Source organism: Rhagoletis pomonella, unplaced genomic scaffold (assembly GCF_013731165.1).
Source record: "Rhagoletis pomonella isolate Grant_MI unplaced genomic scaffold, Rhpom_1.0 Rhpom_scaffold_00007, whole genome shotgun sequence".
Taxonomy (NCBI): Eukaryota; Metazoa; Arthropoda; class Insecta; order Diptera; family Tephritidae; genus Rhagoletis; species Rhagoletis pomonella.
The window spans coordinates 66,973-92,718 of NW_023458561.1; the positions used below are offsets into that span (position 1 = coordinate 66,973).

Below are 25,746 nucleotides of genomic sequence, written 5' to 3' on the forward strand. Positions count from 1 at the left end.
GCCCTAGTTTTCCTAGAAAAGCGAAGTTGAATAAAGTAAGAAATTACAGTTACCACTTGACTCAACTTCCGCTTTCCGTTTGTCACTTCACACACTTTTGACATTGTTTGCCAGCCGTTTGCGACAGGAACAACTGCAAATAGTTTGTACGCGCCATAGCGTCACATAAACACATCGCAACGTACGCTGTATGTGTGTGTGTGTTGATTCAAACATGCTCCACTGCACTTTGTGCCACTTTTGGGGGGGGGGGGGGGGGGGGGAAGGGGGAACAAAGGTCGTAAAAATAAAACCCTAAGCAAAATGTGCACAAAATTTTCACCGCCCGCGTGGCATGCAACACGTTTGCAGCTTGCAACGCGTGTGTAAGTGTGTTTGTTTTGCGCGAGCATGTGTGCATACTATATGCGATTGTGCGATTTTCCTGCATTTCGCTGCTCATGCGCATTTTCCAAGCTGCTGCGCTAAGAAAACAAGCAACAAAAATAAATTTAGTTGAAAAAATGGCGTAAATGTTGTATGTGGGAGAGATAGAGTTGTACAAAGAATTATAGTGCTCAACATGACTATAAGACACCCACATATTAACAAGCTTTGACTTTTTTCTTGTTATATATTTTTAATATTTTTTTTATAAACTATAGTTCATTCTATAAAAAAAAACCATATAAATCTATGTTTCAAGCATTGTACAAAAATTAAAAAAACTTACAAAACTTCAAAAAAATTTCGTTTTTTTCTTCAGAATTTTAAAAACATTTTAGTGTTTGCAGTTTTATAACCCATGCAATTCTAGTATCATAAAGTGGAATTTGAAAAAAAAATTGCCAAACATACTTCGTACGAAAGAAAATACTTTCTTAAAACTCTGTATAAATTTTTTTACCAACGTTGTAACTCGATTTATATGGTTTTGGCTTTAGAATGAACTACATTTTTATAAAAAATATAATGAAAAATAAATTCTAAACACTTGTCAAAATGTGGCTGTCGTATAGTTATGGTAGCACAATATTTTAATTTTATTTTTGTGCTCTGATGTACTGAAAGCTATGTCGTTTACATTTTATAAATTTTTTGCATTCAAGCATAAAATAAAATGTTTACTTGTTTTCAACATTTTACTGCTCCACCGCTGCGTCTGTGTGTAAGCAGTAAGCGCGCATAAAACTTTCACTATACGCGATTATTAAGAAATGCACCCAAAAAATTAAAAAGTACCTAACTACGTTTACAACAAAACAAACTAAAAGTATTTTTTTTTTAAATTTTTTTTTATACTTGCAACATGCACACCGAGGTATATGGGTTTTGTGTGCCTTTCTTACAAAAAAAAAAAAAACAAAACAAAAAGGCAAAAGACAAAGTTTTGCATTTTCTTATCTACTTTTGTGTTTTGCTTACAGCTGACGCGTTCACATGTGCTGCATTCATTTAACAATTGTCTGTGCATGTTCTCGTGTTAGCGTTAGTATTTTCTGTTGTTGCATTATGTGCTTGTTGCTTTTGTATGAGTGTAAGTTTACGTATGTATGTGTTTGTTATACGGAACTTGGCTGTCACATGCCATTTCTGCTTTCAATATCTGCAAATGATAAAATTGTGAAATACTTTTTGCTTACTTTTTATTTTTCTATGGACAGTGTAGACCTAACTTAGCTTCGGTTAGGCTGGGTTGAGGTGACTGCCAGTGACCTCACTAGCACTACCACTACACTACATCGTAGATCCCATTGTGATACGATATGGATCGTGAGAACCCTCCTACTCAAACCGTATTCCTACTTGAGGAGACCTTTCGACCGCTTCTCGTCCCATTTCAGCCACAACTAGGTTGAGAAGTATCGAAATGCTATACCTCTTTGAAAAGTGTAGACTGGGCACTCAGTGATCAGTATAAGTCATGGTAAGCCGATATATATTTTTTTTTGAATTGCGGTGTAGCCATCCTGAGTGTCTCTCCAGACGGGTAATTCCCGAAGCCTGAAGACGGCGTAGCCCGGTAATTGTTTTTCAACCATATCTATTGGCAAAATAGCCCAGAACCTTTATTTTTCAATCGATTTAATCAATACATTTTTGAATTAAAGCTAATAAAATTTGGAATTTTTATTTGTTTACTTTAAAATTTTTCAGTGCAAAGTGCAAAGAAAGTAGCAATTTTGAAGTAAATCGATTCTTCTGTTCCTATTAATAAATGTTACACAATAAAAAAAAAAATTGGCGTACACCCAAACTGAAAACATTTCACAACTAAAAATTTTAAGTGTTATAATAAATTCCTCTAAAATTAAAAATTATTATTTTTTGGATATTTAGAAACATTCAAGTGGCTAAGAATTCGCGTTGATTTTTAATAATTTTTTCCTGGCGGTGCTGGGCATTTCTCCTATGTGCAAAAAAAAGAAATACAAAAAAAATAAAAATAATAATAAAAAAAATAATAAAAGTAAATTCCAGTTTCTACCACTGTGCGCTGTGTATAGCCTTACAGCTATAGAGTGGTACCGTTGTTTTCGTTACGTGGTGTTTACCGCATTGTCACCTCAGTTGGGTTGTGTGTGTGTGTGGTGTTTTATGCATTTTCATCTCAGTTGGGTTGTGTTAACTTCTAGTAATTAAAGAAAACTACTAAAGTGTCGAAACTGTATGGATGAATATTTTAGGTCAAATGGAGGAAGAGGATTTGAATTAAGAAAATATAAAAATTACAAAGTATTTTTGGTGCATGGTACTCATATTGACCATTTATGTACAAATTAAAAAAAAAATAAAAAATTTGATGCGGAAATGCTTCCAGAAAAAATTTCTAAAATAGTTCAAATTAAATTTTTTGTTCATTCAAATGCCTCCCTCCAACTGACTTCTTCTGGATATCTTTGAAAAAAAAACTAACCGAAATTTTTGCTTAAGGGTCGATTCGTTTTAATGTGGCCGTGCTTCTTTATTCATAAACATTACTATGCATTTTTTATTTGGAAGATTAGTATCGGAAGGTAAATATGTGTGAATGCTGGTGCTATGCGTGTGTAAGTGCAATTGTATATGTGGTTGTATCAGAATCAGAGATGAGAGCGTCCAAAATGCCTTAAATATATTGATACTATCCCTCATACTTATGTATGAATGTACATATTTACATAAGTATATAGGGCTTATTATAACTGTACGACATCCAAATAGTGACAAGTTTTGACCGCTTATTTTTTTTATTATTAAGTTTTAATGATTTTTTAATATAAAACTATAGTTCACTGTATATCAAAACCCTATCGAGCCCTCAAAATTTTCTTTTTGATGCAGAAATATTCCTAGAGCATCTAGAAGCATTTCTGCATCAAAAATAAAATTTTGGAAATTTACGTAATTTTGGCGGTTAGGGCCCGCTATAATTAAAAAAAGGAAAAAAATAAATAAAAAAAATCAAGAAAGTTTCATCAAAATAAAATTCTAGCTTAATAAGGTGAAAGTTTGAAGTAGCTAGAAAAACCGTTGATTTGTGGCAATTTATTTTTTGTAAAAAACAAAATATTTTTTGTTAGCGAATGAACTTTATTAAAAAATATATTAGAATTAAATAATAAAAAATAAACAGCCAAAACTTGTCAATATGTGTGTGTCATATAGTTGTGATAGCCACTATATAAAAGCAAACTTAATCGTGACCGAAACGAAAGAGTAATTATGTTATCGTATGGCTTAAAAAATGATTGTAAAGAAACGCTTTTTAATGACTATGCAGAAATTATGATAACAAATATTTAATGTTAAGAAACAACTACTAACTAAGTACCATTTTCTCAAGTAGCTTTTAAAATGTATCTTCCCTTTGTCCAGAGCAAAGTTTGCGTAAATGGCAGATAAATTTTAAAACCTACTTGAGAATACGGCCCCAAATATTCTAAAAAAAGCTCTTAAAATATTTAAAAACTGAACAATAAATACAAATTTATTTATTTAATTTAATTTAAATTTTAATATTAACACTAAATAATTCTGCCATTTTCTTTATATTTTTTTCAGTAAAAACTTACGGAATCGATTCCTTTATCCTTGCCCGGACATATGAATGTGACATATTCATGACAGCGCTTGTGCACAACATACGAACAAACTGTAAAGTAGAAGAAACAGAAAAGAACGACACAGAAAGTTAGTGATGATACGAGTACTCAAAAAGTTGAAAATGTTTCTTTGCTTCCTATGCTGTCCGTTCTTTCGCCAATATTAAAATGCGAACAAAAGTTTTGCTACAGGCATTTAAAAAGTAAAGTCAGTTTGCTGCGACATGCCTTAAACTCGTTCGTGTCGCCATTGCATCTAAGTAAGTAAGTAAATCTATACGTACACAAGCATGTATAAAAGTAAATATATTTGTTCGAGCGTATTACTGAGCGATCACAATCTATAAGTCCATTATGGGATAAATGTATGTACATTAGGAATGTTAATCCCGGAATCCCGATCTTCTTTAGGTCTCGAAATTCCCGGGATTCTTGACAAATAATTGCGGGATTTATAATTTGCACTGACGGCAATAATAAAAACGCCCAGGAACCGTAACAGTTACAACTTTTATTAAAAAAATCGCTCTTTAACAATTATTTTTTGACTTTTATTTAATTACTCCTTAAATAACAGTTATTTCTGACTTTTATATTATTGAGCCCAAAATAACAATTATTTTTGATATTTATCTAAATAATTGCAAATAACAGTTATTTTTAATTTTTAAGTTATATGTCTCAGATAACAGTTATCGAAGACTGTTATTTATAAAGGTCATAAATAATAATCAGTCACTGACCTTTATTTTTAAAATCATTTTTATAAAAGTCGTTTGTGTAAGTCGTAGTAAACTTTTGTTTCCCTACGCATTCTTAACTGCAAAATTTGTTGATAACTTTTATACGAATGATGACTTTTATAAATAAAAGTTTTCAATAACTGTCTTTCATCCTGGAAATTTCGCAATAATTATTAAAAAAAAAATTAGATGTTAAGGACGTATATAAACTCGATAACATCCATCAATTTCGTCCTTCTAACTTTATCAGCTTAAAAATTACTTATTCGTCCTTGTGAATTAAAAAAATTTTAATTTTCTTTAATTCTAAAGAATGTTCCTCTTGCATTTGGTACCCATATTTTTATTCTAAATACATTTACATTGAAATTTTTAAATCATTTTTGGAATTAATAATATCTTTGAAATTACAAAGTCCTTTAAAATAAATCCTGACGTCAGAGAGAAAAAATAAAAACGCCACTTTAAATTAAAAAGTAGGTTTCGAACACATTCATTTATTATTTATTTTATGGTAGGAGAACTTCTCAAACAATATAGAAGGATCTCGAAAATCCCGGGATCGTAAAAAGCGAAAAACTTAACATCCCTAATGTACATACGGTATTGCATTAGTTGTCAATGATAGTTGGGTAAAAGTTTAAGTGATAGCTTTTCATGCCAGTAACAACTATGCACTTCGTTGTGTCTGTGTCTGTGTAGCTGTATGCGTTTGTTTTTTGCGTTCGTTTTCTCTTGCGTCAGTCGTTGAGTTAGAAAATTTTGTAATAAATGTTTTGAACTTACCTTGACATTGAAATCCTTGTTTGCCAAAGCCCCTGAAAGTTTGTGAAAGAAAAGAAATTGTTAGTGAAATTATGCTTTCATTTAAAATTGAATTTTTATTTTCTTTGGGATAACTGGAATATTTAGAACACAGTTTTTCTAGTACAAGTATGTATATTTAGAGTTATATATAGTGGTTATCGTAACTATATAATACTCACATAATGGCAAATCTTAGCTATTAATAACAAAAAAAGTGAAAAAATCTAGAGTATTTTGTAGCCACCCCAAACTTGCACTTCATTCATCTAGAATTAATCGGCTTTAAATTGCATACCCAAAAAATTTTGAATAAAAAGTGTGAATTTTTATGTAATTTTTTTTTTTTAATTCAGCAGTGTTGTTTTCTTTAAAGAATGAATATGTATGTACTTATTAGAAAAAAATTTAACTCAAATAATAAAAAGAAAAAAAAAACAGTCAAAACTTCTCAGTATCTGGTATCAGTAACAAACTATTTTGTATCCAAAATGTCCTCAGAGCTATATTTGCATTAGAAGTGCAGTCAAAAGTTCTCATTGAGAAAATGAGAAATATAAAAAAAATTTTATAAAATGTGCTACACACTTGTTTTCATACGAATCGAAGATGTCGAATCATTTCTTCATAATTTTTACAAAAAAAATAAAAAATTCTTATCGTAAGAAAACAAGAATAGACAGCGATAAATACTTATGTATGTACATACATACATAGTGGAGTGCTCTTATGGGTGTGCAGTTACAGTTGAACGACAATACTGAAGCCCGACCTCTGGCATGTCAGTTCGCGGACTCTGGATAACGTCGGCAGCCGTGGATCACGGCAGAAAGATAAGCGCCACTCCGACTTGCTCAGTTTAAGGGTTTACTGAAGTCAGCAACGTTTGCGCTCAATTGGTGCTGTGGCTAGCGTGCATCCGTCTTGGATGAAATGCGTTTCGGTTTTCATAAACCTTCCCACGAAAATTTCTAAATTGTAAACAAAATTTTAGGTGTCGCTACAAGGGTTGGAAAAATATTAAAACTTTTTTAAAAATCTCAAAAATTCGACAGAATTTTGATAAATTTTAAAATTTGTGAAATTTTCGCCGTACAAAAAAAAAATTTAAACCCTGGAAGCACCCCTAATTTGTGTTGATATTTTGATTTTGATGATTTTGATATTTCAAAGACCACCCTACTGTTCATGCTTCAAAACACTGCGGAAGCGCCGTCTGGCATTACTTCACGAAAGCAAGGGAAGGTGCCTCTGTCTAATTGCTGACTATCCTTATCAAAACAAGGCTACCGAAATCCAGGATGTACCCTGATCAAAGTACCAGAAGATACCCTCCGAGTGGCCTTGACGTGACTTTCATCCGAAGAGCGAACGTCGAGTAGGATCAATAAACGAAGCTAAGATAAGCATGCGTGAAGCTGATAGCCGAGAAATTTCGATCTCGACTCAAAATTCTGCTTAAACAAGGCATTCTTCATTGGCTGGATTTAAATTACTAGAAAGCTTGCATTTCTCTCTGCAGAAAAGGTGGTTGGTTATTACCACACAGCCGGAACAACTGGTTTGTCGAATAGTGTCGTGGCGCAGTTAAGGGAGCGAAAATTGAGCGATACTTATACTCCGAGAGGAGGCGAGAGCAACAAAGTATTTCAAAGTGGAAGTCAAGTGTGGTAGAAAGGCATGTGAATATCTGCTAGCAGACGCCCAGCGTACAATTGAGGTATTCGGGGAATATGAGTAGATACAGGGGTGTCGCGTTTGATAAAGAAGAACCCAAACCGATGCATAGGTACGACGCTGATCTAACTCCTCTTGACCAAGACGGCTCTAGAGCAACTCAACTGAAACCATTTTATGCTCAAATTCGTAAAATGTGGCTGTTGTTGTTATCACGCAATCCCTGAATGCCTATAGTTGCTTGAAATAGTTACGGTATCGAGCTTACGAGAGATAATGGACATTAATAAAATTTATTAAATACACACACAACCAACCAAGACTAAGTGCACCAATTTATCTGACTCGCCTCATAATAAGCCAGCCGCTATGTGCCATTTGGCTAATTAATATAAATTTTCGCAGATGTATAGCCAAAAACTTTAACTTTTAACATCCTCACACAGGCCATGCTAAGCAAGCGCCAACAAACCAAGGTCAGAAGACCGTTGAAAAACATTTACAACGGCAAACTTTTTACATAGCAATACTTTAAGACAAATGTCGAAAAATTATTCCACAAAATGTAGTTACAAAGTTACAATTTAACGGTCATTGGCACTAAAAATGTTGTATGTACATTAATTAACTTTATGACTGGCCAAGCATACAAATTAGTTGCACAGCAACAAAGTGTAAGCATAAAATGTTTGTGCTGTTCAATGAGGCGCGAAGCGTAAAAAAGAGATAAATTGTTAGTTGTTAGTTAGTTGTGCTTGTTGGTAAATAGTCAGGCTGTGCTTTTGGCACCGGTGGTAGGTCAAGTTCATGAAGGCAAATTGACGCCAACTCGATAGTGACCTTGTGTCACGAACTCCCGTAGGTAATGGGTTGTTCGCAAATGAAATATAGGGAAGTTTATTTGGGGAAAACAGGAAATACTAAATTTGTACATATACATATGTATTAACTTTTGTTGGGATATGCAAGTGAAGGACATTTATTTTAAATTTTTTTTTTAACTCTGAACTGGAATGTCTTAAATTAAATGTAATTTTTTTCATAAATTTTGTATCTCTTATTAAATTTGTTTTTAATTTAAACCTTATTTTATACCAGCAAATACACGGCCTGCTTCACGATGCCTAGAAAGCAAACAATGTTTTTTGCGCTGATGATCTTATTTCGAATACTGAGAGCTCTCTGCAAGGCCTGGTTCAGGTGTTAGCTAATTTAACTGTGTGATCAATTGAAAAAACTTTTCAAGCCGGCTATTGATACTAGTATATCTACCGTACCCTTTCTGGGGAGGATGTGGTTGGTCGTACCTTCACTTGCTAGTTCGTCACTTTTGTAATTCCTTTTAATACCCAGGTGCCTAGGGCACCTACATACATATATGAAATAAATCCTATAATACTGGAGTATATCTTGTACAATATTCTGTAAAGGACTTTTTATTGCATAAATGTGTGTATAAAGCTTTAAGCGTAGAGAAAATAAAGACTCGGTTGTTCCCTTTATGATTATGAGCTGAATCGAATCATATATTGACGGATGAGCAGATCGATCCATCTCGGAAGCTCAGAAAATGTCTCAAGAACTCTCTACTCAAGAATTTGGTTGAAGAACACCCTATCTCAGAATTTGATCAAAAAAAGCTCTATCTCGGAGTTTGATTGAGGAACGCCCTATCGCAGATACCGCTATATAAATTAAAAATATGTTGAAAATATTTGGAGATAGGGCGTTTTTGCAACAAATTCTGAGATAGGGCGTTCTTTAAACAAATTCTGAGATGGGGCATTCTTGAAAAATTTTCTGAGAAAGGACGTTCCGAATCGGCTGCCGTGTAAGGTCGCTCGGCCACGCAGCCGTCGATAAACGGCTATTAGAAATAACTCAACTCCAGCGTCATCTACCTGATAAAACTTGTGTAAAATTATTTCTCCTTCCAATGCCATAAACACGCTTTAAAGAAATAACTTGACTCAAGCGTAACCTAGCGAGGCATTCTTTGGCAAACGCATTTCTTTTCTCATTGGCAAAATATATTTTGAATATGAACCAAATCGGACTATAAACACGTACTTTAGTAATGGATCGACTCCAGCACCACCTGGCGGCAGATTTTTACACAAATTCATTTCTCTTGAAGTTATAAAAAATACATATTTCAAATGTGAACCAAATGCAATCATAAATACGAATTTTATTAATAACTCGTCTCCAGCGCCACCTTCTCTTTATAACGACAAAGTCAACAAAACCAAAATGAGTTAAATTGGCCAGGCCATTGCAACGTTATATGTCTACATACATGTTGCGAATTATTATTTTTTATTTAAAAAATTAATGTAGATTTTCAACACGATAATTGAAAGTTTACTGCCGACTCTGAATTAATTTTTAACTATGAAAACGGCCCTTAAACTCTTATCTAACACCTGCATTTTATATTGTACCCTCTCTGTATTTCCGCTCTTTCTCCGTTCAATTTTAAATGCTGTCAGACGCACGTGTATCTGAATTGTCTGCGGAAGCAGCAACGATGTCATAAACATGTATGTAAGTTTGTATCTAAGTAGGTTTTTTTACTTATTCATACTAGCACCTATGTGTATTTATGTTTGCGCGCAGCCGTAAGTGCTCTTATTTTACCATAGAACATATACGCATATTGTTTGGGTTTCATAACTAAGTATATTTGTATTATGTGTGTATGTATATATGCATATGCATGTGAGTATACTGCCCAGTCAACTGAGGTGCCATTAGCGCTGGGTATGTATTTTAAAAAAGAAACGTGCACTTTTTATTGTTTCCCTCGCCAGCGGCTTAGTTTCTAAATGGGCACGCTATTAAGGATAATCGTTTGAAGAGAGAAGCCATGGAATGACATTTTTATTCTTTGTCTCCACATCTCTTCACATATCTTACGCACTGTGCTCTGAATTTTATTTACTTTTATTCGTCTACTTGACAGTCTGGCAGTTAACTAAGATCATCCTCTGTCTAGGCTGAAATTCTGTAACTCACTTTCAGTTCAAAACATACAGACGTGAATTATGCACATAAAATTTAAGTTCCTTTTTGGTTGTTGGTTCTGCCGACAAGGTAGGATGATTTGGTTTCAAACTAAATTTCGCTAGGGATGACAGCGATTCGTTCCAACATACATACATACATCAGAAACTATTACTTTTATACTCTGGCCGACAATGTGTTTGTCTGAACTATACAACTCACACAGCCACGGCAGATTTAAAAAAACCTAGAATAAACGCCAGAAATGGCAGTTACCTAAAGGAGAAGACGTCTTTGCCTAATTGGTTGATGTCCTCGGGACAGTATGGCATCAAGGCTGTGAAAGTATTGATATGAACCAAAAAAGGTACGAGGATCATATGATCCTATGTACGATACTACAGTTAGCATGTAAATAAATCAATATTTGGTATCGGATTTATGGTGAGAGAAGCACCGTCCTCAGACAAAGATCGAGCAAGGAAGAAATGAAATGTTCAACGCTTCCTATTATCCTTCTTCTTTTTATTTGGCTCAACAACCGTTTGACGGTTTGGACCGAGACCAAAAAGCTTCGCCGGTTGACTCTCTTCTTTGCCCCCAAAGTCTTGCCATTTTTGTTAAACATTGTCAATGTTTATGCGCCATTTAAAGGACGGGCGTGATGAGAGATTTACTGAGCGTGATTTTTTTTCGTCGGCAGAAAGCTCTGCTTTTCAATTCTTTACCGAGGCCAAAAAACCCTGATGGTAAGAGATATTCTTCGCATTATCAATAGGCTGAGATTATTGCTGGTGTTCTTAGTTTAAAGTTATAACTGCCAATAGTGTCATGTGTCCCAATACGCGAAGACTTTTTATGTGTTGCCACCGATGTTGTTTGTTTCACCGGTAGGCCAACTTTTTGGCTTCTTTTGTTTAAGCTCAAAAATGCTTCGCCAGCATTCCTAGGTTTCAGGCCAACGATATCAATGTCAGCACCAGGTTGAAAAGTCGCACGAGAGTGAATCGATTGTATAAAACCTCGTTTGGTCTCGAAACAGCGTGGAGCGGTCCATTCCAATTTGAACGGAGCCGAAAGTCAGCAATACCAATAGGCAGCTGGAAACGGTGATTCTTGGCTCCTACGTCTGCTCTTTGCAATCGCTCTGTTACACTTGTATATGTGATGCAATAAGACCTAAATTTCCGCTCGCTACGTTCCGCTGACGAATAAATCTGTAGTTGGATTTTGGCAATCCTTAAATTGAAATAATACGACGAAAAATGCCTTCCGCAGAGAAAAAATTCCATTATTCGAGGTTACGTGGCGATGGGATGCCGTGCGACATTGTATGGGATGAGTATTGGGAGCTAAAGAAAGAAAAGGATAAGAGGTACAAAAATAAGAATGAGCATAGCTTCAGTTGCTGGTCGACGAGTAAAACGCTCAAAATTATTGCAGAAAGAAGAGCCACTTATAAGTAGAAGGTAATTTCTGTGGCTACAGATTAGCAATCATTGGCAGTCGGCGAGCTCGCGTCTTAGCAGCCGCGTCATTGTTGACGTGTAAAAATTTATTATAGTTTTAGAAATATATAAATAATACCCTGCTTGAAATACGACGGCGAATCACTCCTGCCAACAAGTGCTATTTTGAGCCCAGTAGGCACTTGATCAATAAGGTCCTCCCCCGACTAAAAGAAACTGCGCTTTCCCGTTCTGTTGGATGTCCAAGAAACCTATACGATGACAACAATCGACGATGAGAGCCTGCGATGGAAAGATTCAGCCTAAGAAGATGATTTTAATGAGCTTTTTGGCGACATTAGTATATATAGTGCAGCGAAAAGAAAGGGAAAGTATTCAACGCCTTAACTATTGGCGGTGACGGAGGAAGATAATGCTTTGGAAATACCCAACAAAAGAAGACTTACATATACTTGGTATTTACAAGTTAACGCCAGCCAGCAGGAAGAAGAGATGACTGGTGCACTATATTGAACTCGAACCAAATCGCTTAAGATATCAAAAAAGGAGATACAGATTCGCAATGGTTCAGTTCGTTTACTTTATATTACTCAGAAGTTCCTGAAGATCAGCATTTTATGTCTTGTTTAAGAGTTTTGAATATAAATCTGCTGTGAAAGCACAAAAAAAACTTTGCATAAAAATGATCTGCTGATTTTGGCCACACTTTCTCAACCTTTCGCCAAATGCTTTAACTCTTACCTCAGGACAGTTATTCCTAGAGGAATTAGAGCGTCTGCAAATATATGTGGTATTGTTAAAATCTTACTGGAATTGTGCGAAATGTTTAAATCCAAGTTGCACTGTTATTAGGATTTTTTTTTTTACACTAACTTTATGTATACTTAGCTGAGAGAGAATGAAATGCAAATAAATACCAATGCATGTACATAGGTATTAATAAAATATATATACCTTTTCATTCATTTACTTCTTGACTCAATTATGCTAGAAAGCATTAATATAACGCACGCTTTAATTAAAAATGTTTACAATATTTACAATTAAACACAACAGCAAATATTTACTATTTCTCTTCGGGGAAAAAGTGATTTCCGAAGTCTATAAAAAATGCAAATACATACTAAAAAATGTAGCGGAAACTTACGCTCTGCACTACTTTGCAAAAAATAAATCACAAAAACATTGCATACTCTCGGGCATTACAATCCGATATGCCTTTCATTTCATAATACTATTATCGAGATTGTGCGCCACTGCCGCGTTTAGTGGCAGGCATATAAGTGTACAATATGCAACGCGGTGCATCATTGTGTGTTTTCCTGTTGCAGGGAATCGATAAAAATAATAGCACATTTACAGGCGAATAACCAGGGGCGAGCAGCAAATCGGTGCATATATGTATACATGTGTACATACCCACATACATACATAGCACATAGGTACGAGTGTGCATTTAAACATAAAAAAAAATATGTGCATGAAACTGAAAAATTCCTTTTACAGCAGCTATAAATGCGCGCGTGTGTTTGTGGGACTCGTAAGTGCTTATGCGCCACAAAGTATGCAACATTTACGGGCATTGTTATAGTTGGCAACTCAGCGCTGCTTAAATAAATTGTATGTACATACGTACACATGCATAGAAGTGTACTGTAGAGCTTGAAACAACTACATACATATGTATGTATGTAGCTATTGGCCAACGGTCCAACCTGAGATTGCCCTTGGCGGCAAGTACTTATCAGCAGCAGCAACAGTGCACGCATATTTGCGCGTTATGACCTTCTTTGCTTTTAGACGCCCGCTTGGTATTGCCAACTTTTGCTTTCGCTTCACGTAATTACTACTCCCAATCTTAAGACATTTTTTATGACCCTTACTAACCTTTGCTTGACTGCTTGCGTTCATGCCTACGTGGCAACAGAGGGGATTAATAAATTGAAATTGCACAAAAGCGCAAAACCATATTTTCTTTTTAATATCAGCTACATAAATACATTGTGGTGAAGTAATAATGACGGGAGATTGTGAATGAATGGAAAAGTGAGTCAATGGTCAGTTAATAAGGCCGGGGGGTTTCTTAATAGAGATAAATCACCTAAGTGTGTTTAATCAATAATACGTCGAATTTAACTTTTGTTTTTGACTGAGCAGCAAACATTGAGCTGTTGTACACAGCAACTAGCAGCAGTTAGGGATCCAATGTTTATAGACGCGGTGGTGTAATTTGTTATGAATCTACTTTAAAATGACTTTTGAACTTTAAAATGACTTTGAAGCGATGTGCGGTGGTATACGAAAGTATTTGAAGGTATTTTACTCACTAAAATATTTAATTTTTAGCTAACTAAAAATAAAAGTTAAGACAAAAAGGGATAATTGGGTTTACTGTTTGAAATGTGAGTCAAAGAAGTTATGAAGAAAACTGGATTTGGATGATTTTGCATATTAGGTAGTGAACTTTCAAATTATTGAGATAATTAAAAATGCCTTTTTTCGTGACCCAGCCTAATATGATTTGGAAATTTTTCTAAATGATCGTCTTTTGCATTAATACAGGCTCTTAAATGGTCTGGCTATTGGCACACAATGTGGAAACTGAAAGTTTTGTGAGACAAAATCTTATTTTTTCTGAGATTTTGAAATGGACAACTAAAAAAAAAAACAGTTCTAAACAGTTTTAAAAATAAAAAAATTTAAATTTTAAATTTTAAAGCCCTTTTTTAAAGTCAAGGTAAATTTTTATTTAATGAGACCTTCAAAAGTAAAATTAATATTTTGACTCAAAAACCAGAATGTAGAGAACTAAAAAAAATTTAATTTGCTTTTCGATTCTTGCAACCATGGATTTGTGAAGCAGGATAAGCAAAACTACTTTTTTAGAAATTTCATTGCTTCCTGAACAGAAGAAATTTCCTAAAAGGAAAAGAATTGAAACCCTTATTTTTGAAAATCCATTGAAATTCCTGAATTTTACATTTTTTCATCCAAATTTTCTAAAAAATTGAAACAAATCGAAAGTTTCACTTTTTCAAGGCCGTTCAAAAGTAAAAAAAAACAAAAAAAAATGGCCCCAAGCTCATAAAAATTGTTGAATATAATTGTTATAAGGCCATAAAATAACAAAAACAAGTATTTTTTTGATTTTTCAATCTTCTTTTGATCGAAAAAAAAAAAAATTTGTGAACTTTAAAACAAAAAATTAACTTGTTTTTCGGTTCATGCAACCATGCAATAGAGATGCCGTTTTTAAATCGATTAAATAGAAGGTCGATTAATCGAACCCATCCGATTCGTTTTTATGTCGATTATTTAGCTGGAAAAAACTTTAGGATCGGCTTTTGATTTTTTCTCAATTGATACATATTGATTTTCTGTTTGCCCCAGAAAATCTAGAAAATTTTAAGGAAATTTGAATTTGAAGTTGGTAAAAAAATTAAGGGGGCCTGGCACATCTAAAAAATATTTGTGATTCCAATATGGGTCAGTTGTTTTTGTTGTAGCGGCACAACTAAGCCCCGCCTGGGTCGGTTTGTCCATCAATCGTCGTCAAGCTCAACTAATGGTAGGCCCAAGAAACGAGCTGTTCTTAGGATCGGACCAGAGGTGTTGGCTGAATGGGATTAACATAACCTGGTTTTTAGAACTTAAGTAGAAGACGGTTTTTGACAATATATAGTCGATATTGGGAGATCGATTTAGTTTTTGACGATTTCCGCCTGCATTGATTATTTTTATATCGCTTCGAATCGATCAAAAATTGATTTTTTTTTTATTTCGATCTATTATTAGTGGGCCACTGCGGACCACCCTCACATTGGCACTTAACGCAATCCTGAACTGCAAAATTTCCGCAGCTCGAACAGCTATTAGAAACCGATTGGTTGACCAACTTAAGGACTGTACCTTAGAGTGTAAGGGCCTCCGATTTCAAAGGGGCTCCTAAGAGCTTGGTATCTACTCATTTTATCTCAAAGGAGGACTGGGTCTTCTGGACAGGGGGAGCAGTTATGGATAAATGTGTCACTTCGTTAGAATATTTTATTTGTTGCATATGCTTGACAATGGCTTGGGTATGATTTTTTTCTTGTAATTTTTGGTGTTTCTCCTTCTCATCTTTGACCAATTTAAAGAGCATTGAAGATTTTTACAATTGCTTTCGAAGTTTTCGGCTGCAAATTCTTTATATCATGCTTGTAAGAATGCTTAATACTTCATACAAACCTCTCTTCGTTTTAAATGGTAGAGTACATTGGTACAGGTTGAAATTCCAAGGCCAAATCCAAACAAATATGTATGTTATGTATGTTGTTTCTTTGATTAACAAAATCTAATTTGGGATACAAAAAATGGCAGCCCTTCAACTGCATCTTCATGTATAAATCTATGCCAAGTAGTTTTGGAAAAAAAGTTCAAATAATTTGAACGAATGCAGTTAAGAGCCTTTTCGATGCTCCGTTGTGATTTTGCCATTTTTAGGCTATACAACGTCTTTCTAATAGTGCTTCCCTCAAATTTCGAACAAAAGTCTCCGAAGAAAATAAATATGTACATATATTTCGTGCTTACCTTGTTGTGCAATTATGGTTAGCTTGGTTCCCTAAAATTTGATTTGGCTTTATATTCATCCTACATCTAACTTATAATGTTTAGCAAATGACGATTTTTAATTTTTCGTTTCAAACACGTTCTTTGCGAATATTTCGCGCGTAAATTAGCGACAAATGTGAAAACCGTGCAAAATGTTGCTGAAAGTAAGGAACAATTTAGGAAACAAAAAATTTTAGAATAATATCTCACAGTACAAAAAAGAAAATTCTAGCAATACTTACCTGTTTTGGTAAATTCTTAACAAATGAAAATAACATGTTAATAAAAAAAATAATAATTCAACACAAAAGACATCAACGCCAAATGACTACTTGAGTAATTACCGTTAACAAGTAAATGTGCATATTTTTTTTTGCGGCAAATGCGCTAAACGTGACAAGCGCAACGAACACGTATAAACGAGCTTTACGCCTACGCACATTCTATATACACTAGACTGCATCACTCCCCATAAAAAAAAAAAAATCAGTACTATTTTTCCATTGGAATTATAAAATCTATTATATTTTAAGACGTACACCAAAATATTTCGGAAAAATATTAAGATTTAAGTGAGCTGGACCGATTTGAAAATACCTCCAAAAATAGAGTTTTTTATGAATAAAAATAGTTTCTTAAAGATTTTCTTTTTTTTAAACTCCCTCAAATGACAAAACGGTTCAAGCTTAAAAAATTTGCATACAAATATTTTTAAAAAATTAAAAAAAATTTTTAGCGGAATCGTAATGATGGGATTTTTGATGCTGTTTTCTAACTTTTTTCAAAGATTGATATAAGAAAAACTTGAATAACTGAACCTAAACTCTTTCGATTTAGACTTAAGAGGTGTCATTGGAAAGGTATTTTCTCACCCTTCTATTTATTTGCTAATAAACTGATTCAAAGGATAAGGATAGGAAGGTAGGGCGAGCGAACCTCATTCTAAGTTGAATTAAGATGTGTTGGTGTTTGAAAAAAAAGGGAACCGAATGACTTTTTCGCACAGAAATAAAAACAGTGTGAAAATACCTTTCTACTGAGATCCCATAAGTCTAAATCAGAATAGTTTTGGCCCAGTTATTCAAGTTTTTCGTAAATCAATCTTTGAAAAAAGTAAAAAAACAGCATCAAAAATCTCATTCTTACGATTCCGTTGAATAGATTTTTAAATATTTGTATGCAGATTTTTTAAGTTTAATCTGTTTTGCCATCTGAGGGGACTGTTTTCAAAAAGTTCTTTAAGAAACTATTTCTATTCATAAAACACTCCATTTTTGGAGGTATTTTCAAATCGGTCCAGCGCACTTAAATCTTAATATTTTTGCGAAATATTTTGGTGGATGTCTTAAATATAATAGATTTTGTAATCCTGGTGGAAAACCGCAACTTTTTTTGGTGATGCAGTCTAATATACACAAATGCACATTTGTACATACGTATGCTAAGAGAACAAATGTACATAAGTATTCACATAATCACTGAAAATTACTATGGTGCGAATGCATGTAGAGATTTCGTTGAGCGTTTAACGTGAACGCGTGCGAAAATTTTCAAAACTCGTTACAACACGTAGAAGTTGTTAAAAAGCCATATTTTTGGTAAAAAGTAAAATGTATGAAAAACCTTACGTACACCTGTCGTAACCGTATGTAGGTATTAAAGGTGACGTGATACAATTTCCCAGTGCTGTAGCCTAGTTTTAGGTGCCGCTGAATGTCGTGTACTAAAGCGTAAAGTTACTGTACAATCCTCAAGTTTTGTATTAGAAAAATGCAAGCTTTTCGTTTAGATTTATTTAGATCCTTCAAGTTTTCAAGCTATAAAATCGCTCTGCTGCCAAATATATGTGTAGGTTGATGCAGATCTTCCCGACTATTTTTCTGTACTTTTCTATATGTTTTGCATATAAATAAGTGCCTTTACATTTCTTTCAATTAACTTTTGCTTAGCTGCGCAGTATATTATTAGGCTGCTGTTGAATGTAAGTGGATTACAAAGGACGTGGGAATGCATTCAGGTTGGCTTTGACTGCGTATATGTACAGTGGCGGTCAAAAATGGATGATAGTGTTTCGTTTTTAATGTTTTGATTTTTAATAAGTTTTTTTTTTGTTGACAGCGTTTTGCACTTTTTTAAATATAAACATGAATTTCTTATGGAAGAATATGCGCAAGACCGTTTGCAAAAAAAAAAGTCAACGCCAGGTTTCCTAAATTTCGCTATTTATATAAAAAAAAAAACCGTAAATGCCGTCAGCAAAAATAAATTATTAAAAATCAATGCGATTCTTTAGCCGTGATTTGTGATTTATATAGTTTTTGTTAAGGCATGAAACATATTTTTATAAAGAAATATAAAAAAAATTTTAGCTGCCAAAATATTGTAAATATTAAAAACGAAACAACATTCACGCATTTTTGACCGCCACTATATTTATAAGTATGTACTCGTATATGTTTTTACTAGGGATATTAATTTTTCACTTTCCGGGAATTTCGGGATGTCGTTATCACAATCCCGGGATCCAGGGATAAGTCCCGGAATTTAGATTTTCATTACTTTTCAACAACTTAAATGGAAAAAATTGCTTCTATTTATCCTGCCATAAAATAAATAATAAATAAATAGGTTTAAAACTTACTTTTTATTTAAAGTGGCGTTATTATTATTTTTTCTCTCTGACGTCAGGATTTATTTTAAAGGACTTTGCAATTTCAAAAATATTATTAATTGCAAAAATTATTTAAAAAATTAATGCAATGTTAAATAAAAATATGGGTACCAAATGAAAGAGAATTTTTTTTTAGAATTTAAACAATTAAAATTTTTTGGATTCACAAGAACGAATATGTAAGCTGATAAAGTTAGAAGGACGAAATTCGAGGATGTTACTGAGTTTATATAAGTCCTTAACATATAATTCTTTCAAAAACAAATATTGCGAAATTTTAAGGATACAATTTTTAAAGGACATTTTCAATACTTGCCAGTCCTTATGCAGTCCTTATAAAAAATTGAATCTGATTAAATTCTACAGAATTTCCTTCTTAATTTGATACCCATACTCCATTTTTGAATTACTGACGTCAGAGTGAAAAATTAAAAACGCAATTTTACTATATTTCGTCCATGGTTCCGCGAATATATTGATTTTTGTGTGTAAAATTTACTATGCACGGTGTTGTATATATGTACATATGTATAATGAGCAAGACATTTATAAAAAAATATTAATTATTAAATAAAAAAAGAAATATAGCCAATGCTGGTCAAGAAAAGGAGTTTCTATTATTTCCATTCGTGCAAACTACAAATCCCGAAAATACCGGCGATATTTGCCCAAAAAATTTTGGCACCCAAAAAAAGGCCGGGATCCCAGAATTAACATCCCTAGTTTGTACACCAGAACTTGGAGTAAAAACTTTTTAGACGATTTTAACTAAGGATATGAAATATTCTTGGCCGGTTCCGTATAAGTATACATATGTTTATTAATGTACCTACATGTGTGTAAACTAAATACATGCCTGCGGATACAGGGGCGTATACGCAACTAAATTTCCGTACCGTAGGCTTGCTGTGTTAACGCTTAATTAATTATAAACGCTTATTTACCGGCTTGCTTGTCTGCAAAATTATGTGTTTGTATTTGTGTGGTGCTCCTAAGAAAATGCTTAAGTGTTTAGTAAGGCTTAATTTGCAAACACTAATAATTAAATACTTAAGTATTTTGAAATTGTGTAGCAGCATGAGCTGCTGAGTAATTTAGGATGGTATTAAAGACTTTTTGCTAATGCATAAGAAAATCAGTGGAACTAAAAGGAGTCATGTAACCACTCATGAATATTATATTTTTGATAGACTTAAACATTTGAGAAAATTACAAAATTTTGCAAGTACCTAAATATTTATGAAAAATTAAATGACAGCCACCTGTGGTGTAGTAAAATAAAATATGTGTTAAAAAGTGCTTTAAATCTTAAATTTATCTTTTTCGCAGTTTCAATGTCAGCTATGTTGCAAAATTATTTAAAAAAGTTTGCGTAAAAGCTTTCCTGTGAAGTTAGCAATATTAACATCATTATTCTGCATAAATACCTACATCCATCGATAGCCCACTTGATAACCACTGAAAATAAAAGAAATTAAAAATAACTTTGTGAGAAGAAATTTTGAAATTTAATCCAAAAAAGTTCCAAACTACAGGCCATAGTTATACGACAAGCTGCTAAAGATGGTCGCTGATTATGCTCGTACACAAATATTTAATATTTAGATGAAATAACTGATACTTTTAGAAGTCTGAGTAAGGGGAAAATGAGTGATTAAGAGTATACTGTGGTACGGGGCCTGAAGCTGAATCTTGTTTTGTTTTGCAACTCCATTCGATATGGATTTGCTTTTAGGCCTCTGGGAGATCTTGCTTATACTAAAAGGACCAAACATCGAGAATGATTATCTAGCTGCAGCCAAGTTCGGCAGAAACCTTTTCACAGCAAAGAATTAAAGCCCAAATCAGTAACGACCAAAATATAAATATTCCGCGAAAAAGACTTTTTAAAGCTTTGATCAAAGATCAATTAACCATATCTCCAGCTTATTCAAATGCCATCTTAGTCTACAGTAGCCTGTCTGATAGTAGCCGCCATCAATTCGCCAACAGTTAGCAACTAACTCAATGAGGTACACCCCAACTCGCTGTCGTCAACCCTTTTAGCTAACTTTGTTGTTGCTTTCATATGCTTTCATATGCAAAATTTGTCGTTAACCGAGCGGATATCAGACATTGCGAGCAGAAAAGTGGCGAATCTATGACGGCTAGTATTCTAAGTTTCCATTTAGGAGGCTTATTAGAGGTTGGAATATCTTCATGTTACACCCATCCAGTTAAAGCTTTGTTTGGCGCAGCCCTATTGAGACAAATTTCGGGATCTCCATAAAGGCAGTGAGTCACAGCTGCTGCCTCTCTTGCAAGGGCGCCTACCAAGGGCGCTGGGTGTCTCAATGTACTAAAACTCTAAGGTTGTGTTGATTTAATATAATAAGGGTTCCTTGAGTTTTGACTGGCTAACACTTAGGGTTAGAATATTTTCATTATGTTAGCACCTACGTAAATTTAGCTAAGCGCATTCGTAGACAGATGGCATAAACTTCCACCTGAAATATGCTCAGATATATAGCCATATGAAAGGCATCTTGGCTCTGTGTCCCGAGTATCCCTGTCTGCATCCCTTCTGGAGTTTTCGAAACGCCTATGGGCCAGCCTTAGAGAGTCTCTCGTCAGCTGGTCCAGGTTTCTTTGTTGCATAATTATTATTAGAATTATAATTCTATATACTTAAAGCTCTTTCTAAACCATGATTTTTCCGATGTCATCTCTTGAAACGAGTGCTAGTTGCCGTGAAAATGCCTGTTTCTACATATTCCTGGAAGATATCGTCTTTTCGTTTTCGAATCCCTTTGGCAGAGCTTGAAAAGTTCATCTGGCAGTCTGCTTAACGGTTAGATGAAGAGCTTTCAGCTCCAGAATTGCTTCCAACGCTGACTCATTGAAACTGATGTTCGATACTGTATACCGAAACTACACTTTTCATAAATGAAACATTCACATGCTACATTGACCACTGACCACTAATACAAGCAGATAATGTTTCCTGTCAACAAAAAAAAAAACTTGGTTTGATAGGATTTTTGCATACTCCATAAATTGCATGGTTGAAGACCTCAGATAAGCCAGTTTAAAACGAACTATTATAGATTACAAAAGAAGCTCCTCGAATAAAAGCACACTATTAGTATGTTCTACAAAATGATATTTGTAGATTGAATTAGATTCACACATTCATTGCTATGTTACATTTATGCAAGTATGTGCCCAGGGTTAGAACTACGGCAAGCCTAAATCGGAGTAAATGAAGTGAAAAAGCGTAGCAGAAAATAAAATTCCGTAGTAGATATTTTTTATGTATATTTGCTCGTCATAATTTGCCTTTTTTAGTTAAAAAAATTAAATAATGCACAACAATAGCCTTTAATCGTGGCCTGCAACTATACTATTTAGCATCTGTAAAGGAAAAGCAACGTAAAAATTTTCCATATTTCTTATAAATGATTCTAAGATTTTCTTTTTGTGGTGAATGTTAGTTAAATTTTTTTTTAAATCGGACTCCTGAAGGGGTTAAAAAAAAATTTTCGTTGGAGGGAGTTCTTGAACAAATGAAGCACCAATAAAAATCAAAAAGATAATATCTCAAAAAAATGAACATTTGAATACTATTTCATGTCCGTATAATTTTTTTTTTCAAAAGTTAAAAAATTACATACGTACAGTGTAATAGGAAGCCAGTCACTCTTTGACCTCTTCTATTAAAAAAAAGTGTAGTATATTTTAGCGAAACATTTATTTAAAAGCCACATAAATTTTAAAATTACTTGAAAAAACGGCCCTAAGACAATTTTTTGACTTCAGACACTGCAATAAGTGTTCGTTATTATTTGGAAAAGAAAACCGAAGTAGATCGTGAGTAAAGCGGAGTAGCGTAGTAAATTTCTAATTTTCATCAAAAATCTTAGCAAATCCACTACAAGCCAAGTGAGCAAATTCATAACTAGATTTGACGCTTTATGGTGACATACCATTCAACGGCAACAAAACCAGCGGCAGTACGCGCTAACAAAGCAACCAAACAGTCGAAGACAAAGCCTTAAAAGGAAGCAATAAATGATAAACGAGCTCATAACTGCTTTGGCAAGTAAACGCAACCGCAAGTGCCAAGGCATATATATATGTATGCATGTAAATTTATGTATGTAGGTATGCGTGTTAGCTACATTGTCACCATACATATTGTCAGTGAAACCATATGTCAACGCTTAAGCGCGTTCAAAAGCTCATCGATAATTGCGTTATTAATTTTTACAAACATACAGCTGGTATGATTGTTGGAGAGCGAAAACCAACTATGACTGGGCGAAATATATGGACCATTCCATATATATATTTATATTTTTTTTTGGTGTGAGATATTTTTATTTTTTGTTATATTCTTTATCGAAAAAAGGAGAAAGCTATTTTATATTTCATCGTGGTATACGAAAATCTGGATAAAAATTTACAAAATTTTGAATTCACAAAAAAGTAACTTTTTCAATATTTTTCGGTTAATAAACTATTTGTTGTTAGGTACGCAGGCATGAAAAACTCGTAAATTTTAAAGGTTTGGTTTTTCCATACTCAAATCAAAACTATTTAGTTAAAAAAAAAAAATTCAACAGTTTATAATTCATAAAAAAAAATATTAAATAAAATTCAATTTTTTAATGCAACAAATTATTTATTTAAATATATCTAACACTCTATTGCAAAGCCGAGATAATTACGCACATTTTGATTACTTAACGGATTATAGTTTATTAACTGCGAAAAATTGAAAAAATATACTTCTTTGTGAGTTCAAAATTTGATGATGAAATATTAAATATGTGTCTTCTTTTTTCGATAAAGAATGTATATTTCACACAAAAAAAAATTGAGGTGCAAATTTTGTATGGAATGACCCATATGTATATGTACATACAAAACATGGATATCTACGAGATTACATATGCTAAATATGTATTGCGGTAAGAATGTTTGGTTTGTTTACTTCATGTGTGATAATGATAAATCGTTTTTATGCCACTCTGACAGTGGCAAGTTTAATTATATTAAGCGGTAATTGACATTGTTCATACAATGAGTTGGTATTTTACGCGAAATTATTTTCTTGAAAAGAAGTGATGAAAATTTAAATGTTATGGCTAATGGTTTAATAACTCATGAATTACCACACATAAATGTATATTTCCATAATTGAATAAATTATGACTTAATTATTATCAATATGTAAAAAGTTCTTTTCTTCACTACCTCACTCCAGCCAGTGCAAACACCATGACATAAAAAAATATGTATTTACGCTTTATCTTCTCTTCACACATCCATAAATCAATAGGCCAATCGATATAAACCTTTTATATCCCTGTGCGTGTTTATCATGCAGTGACTCATAAATAAAAAAGTATAGTTTATATTAATTCTAACTGTCATTATAGACAATGCAATTACATTAATAAATTTGCAACCAGAGTAGGAAAACCGATAAATTGCGCAAGGCTTACAATAAAAAAGTTCGCGAAACGAAGTAATCGGAACGGGAAGTGGAGTCTTTTGGCCTCCGTTACTTTCCCTTATAGTCCCGCTAGGAATTATCAAATTCAAAGGCTTGTTCGCCTAACTTTCTCGGAAATCAGTTGACGGTAACGCCTTCCTATCCCTCGGCAAAAGAGGGTGAGAATGTGAGAACCACTGTGCCAAGGTACAAGACCCATAATTAGCTATTCGCCAGTGGCATGGCGGAGCAGACTCTCAATCAATAGCGTGATAAAGTTTCTTGCTAAACTTCAAAGGACTATTGCTGTGTGCTGCTCTTGACGCACTGCTGCACTTACCGTAACTTTCTGTCTTCACACGTGGGGAAACCTTAATGTTGGTATAACACTGTGTGGAGCGAGGCGAAAATTGCTGGCGACAGAGATTTGTGTACTTGTGTATTTTCAACGCCACAGGATAGTACGCCACCATTACTTTATTAAGGAGATTCTATAATTGAACCCGGACTCGCACATTGTCGAATCTTCACTTATGGTTCAAAACTGACTCTGGGTAAGGATAAGGCAGAATAAAGTATGAACATTCTTCAAAAAAATGTAAGTAAAGGGAGAGTCTTGATAAATGAATAAAGAAATCACTGAAAATCGGGACATAATCGATACAAATACGAAAAATCGGGGCACTTATACGTCCGGACATTTAAAAGATATTCAGCGAAATCATTATCAGTCGTTGGGTCTAGGGAAGTCAGAAAGTCATATATACTTAACATTTAATATTCTTTAAAATTAGAAAAAAAAAAACATTTCTCTATATTAACTTTTTCACTTCGTGGTTGAGAAGTACTACAAATGTAAAGTCTAGTGAAATATATGCTAATGTCTAAGTCTGAAGTTGGTGCATACCTTTAGGCTTAGCAGTAAGTTGTCTTTTTAAAATATGCCAAAACAATTTCTATTAAATAACTAAAAACATCAACAGTTTGCGGCAAGAATTTGCATTAAAAGTATACAAGTTTTTTGGTAAATTTTTGCTATGTCTAAACTTTGCGCCATGTGCTAACTAATACCGAAGTGCCCACACAAGTTGACATTCACTTAAATCCCATCACGCTCCTTTTTACTTATTAACGTTAAGCTAATGAAACCCTTTCAACAAAATAATTATAACAACACACAAAATTTAATAAATTTGCGACACAATGGTATTAAATTCTAATTAAGCGACATGCGGAGTAC

General features: G+C 33.7%; 1 protein-coding gene across 1 annotated transcript in view; it reads right to left on the reverse strand.

The window, feature by feature from the left end:
* LOC118742230 (protein kinase C, brain isozyme) overlaps positions 1-25,746 on the reverse strand; it is a 130,057-nt gene that overhangs the window by 41,928 nt on the left and 62,383 nt on the right. Inside the window, exons 2-3 of the mRNA XM_036474141.1 lie at positions 5,594-5,625; positions 4,035-4,114 (exon numbers count right to left, since the gene is read on the reverse strand). Of these exons, the coding sequence (XP_036330034.1) occupies positions 4,035-4,114; positions 5,594-5,625 (112 nt within the window). The remainder of the gene's footprint in view (positions 1-4,034; positions 4,115-5,593; positions 5,626-25,746) is intronic.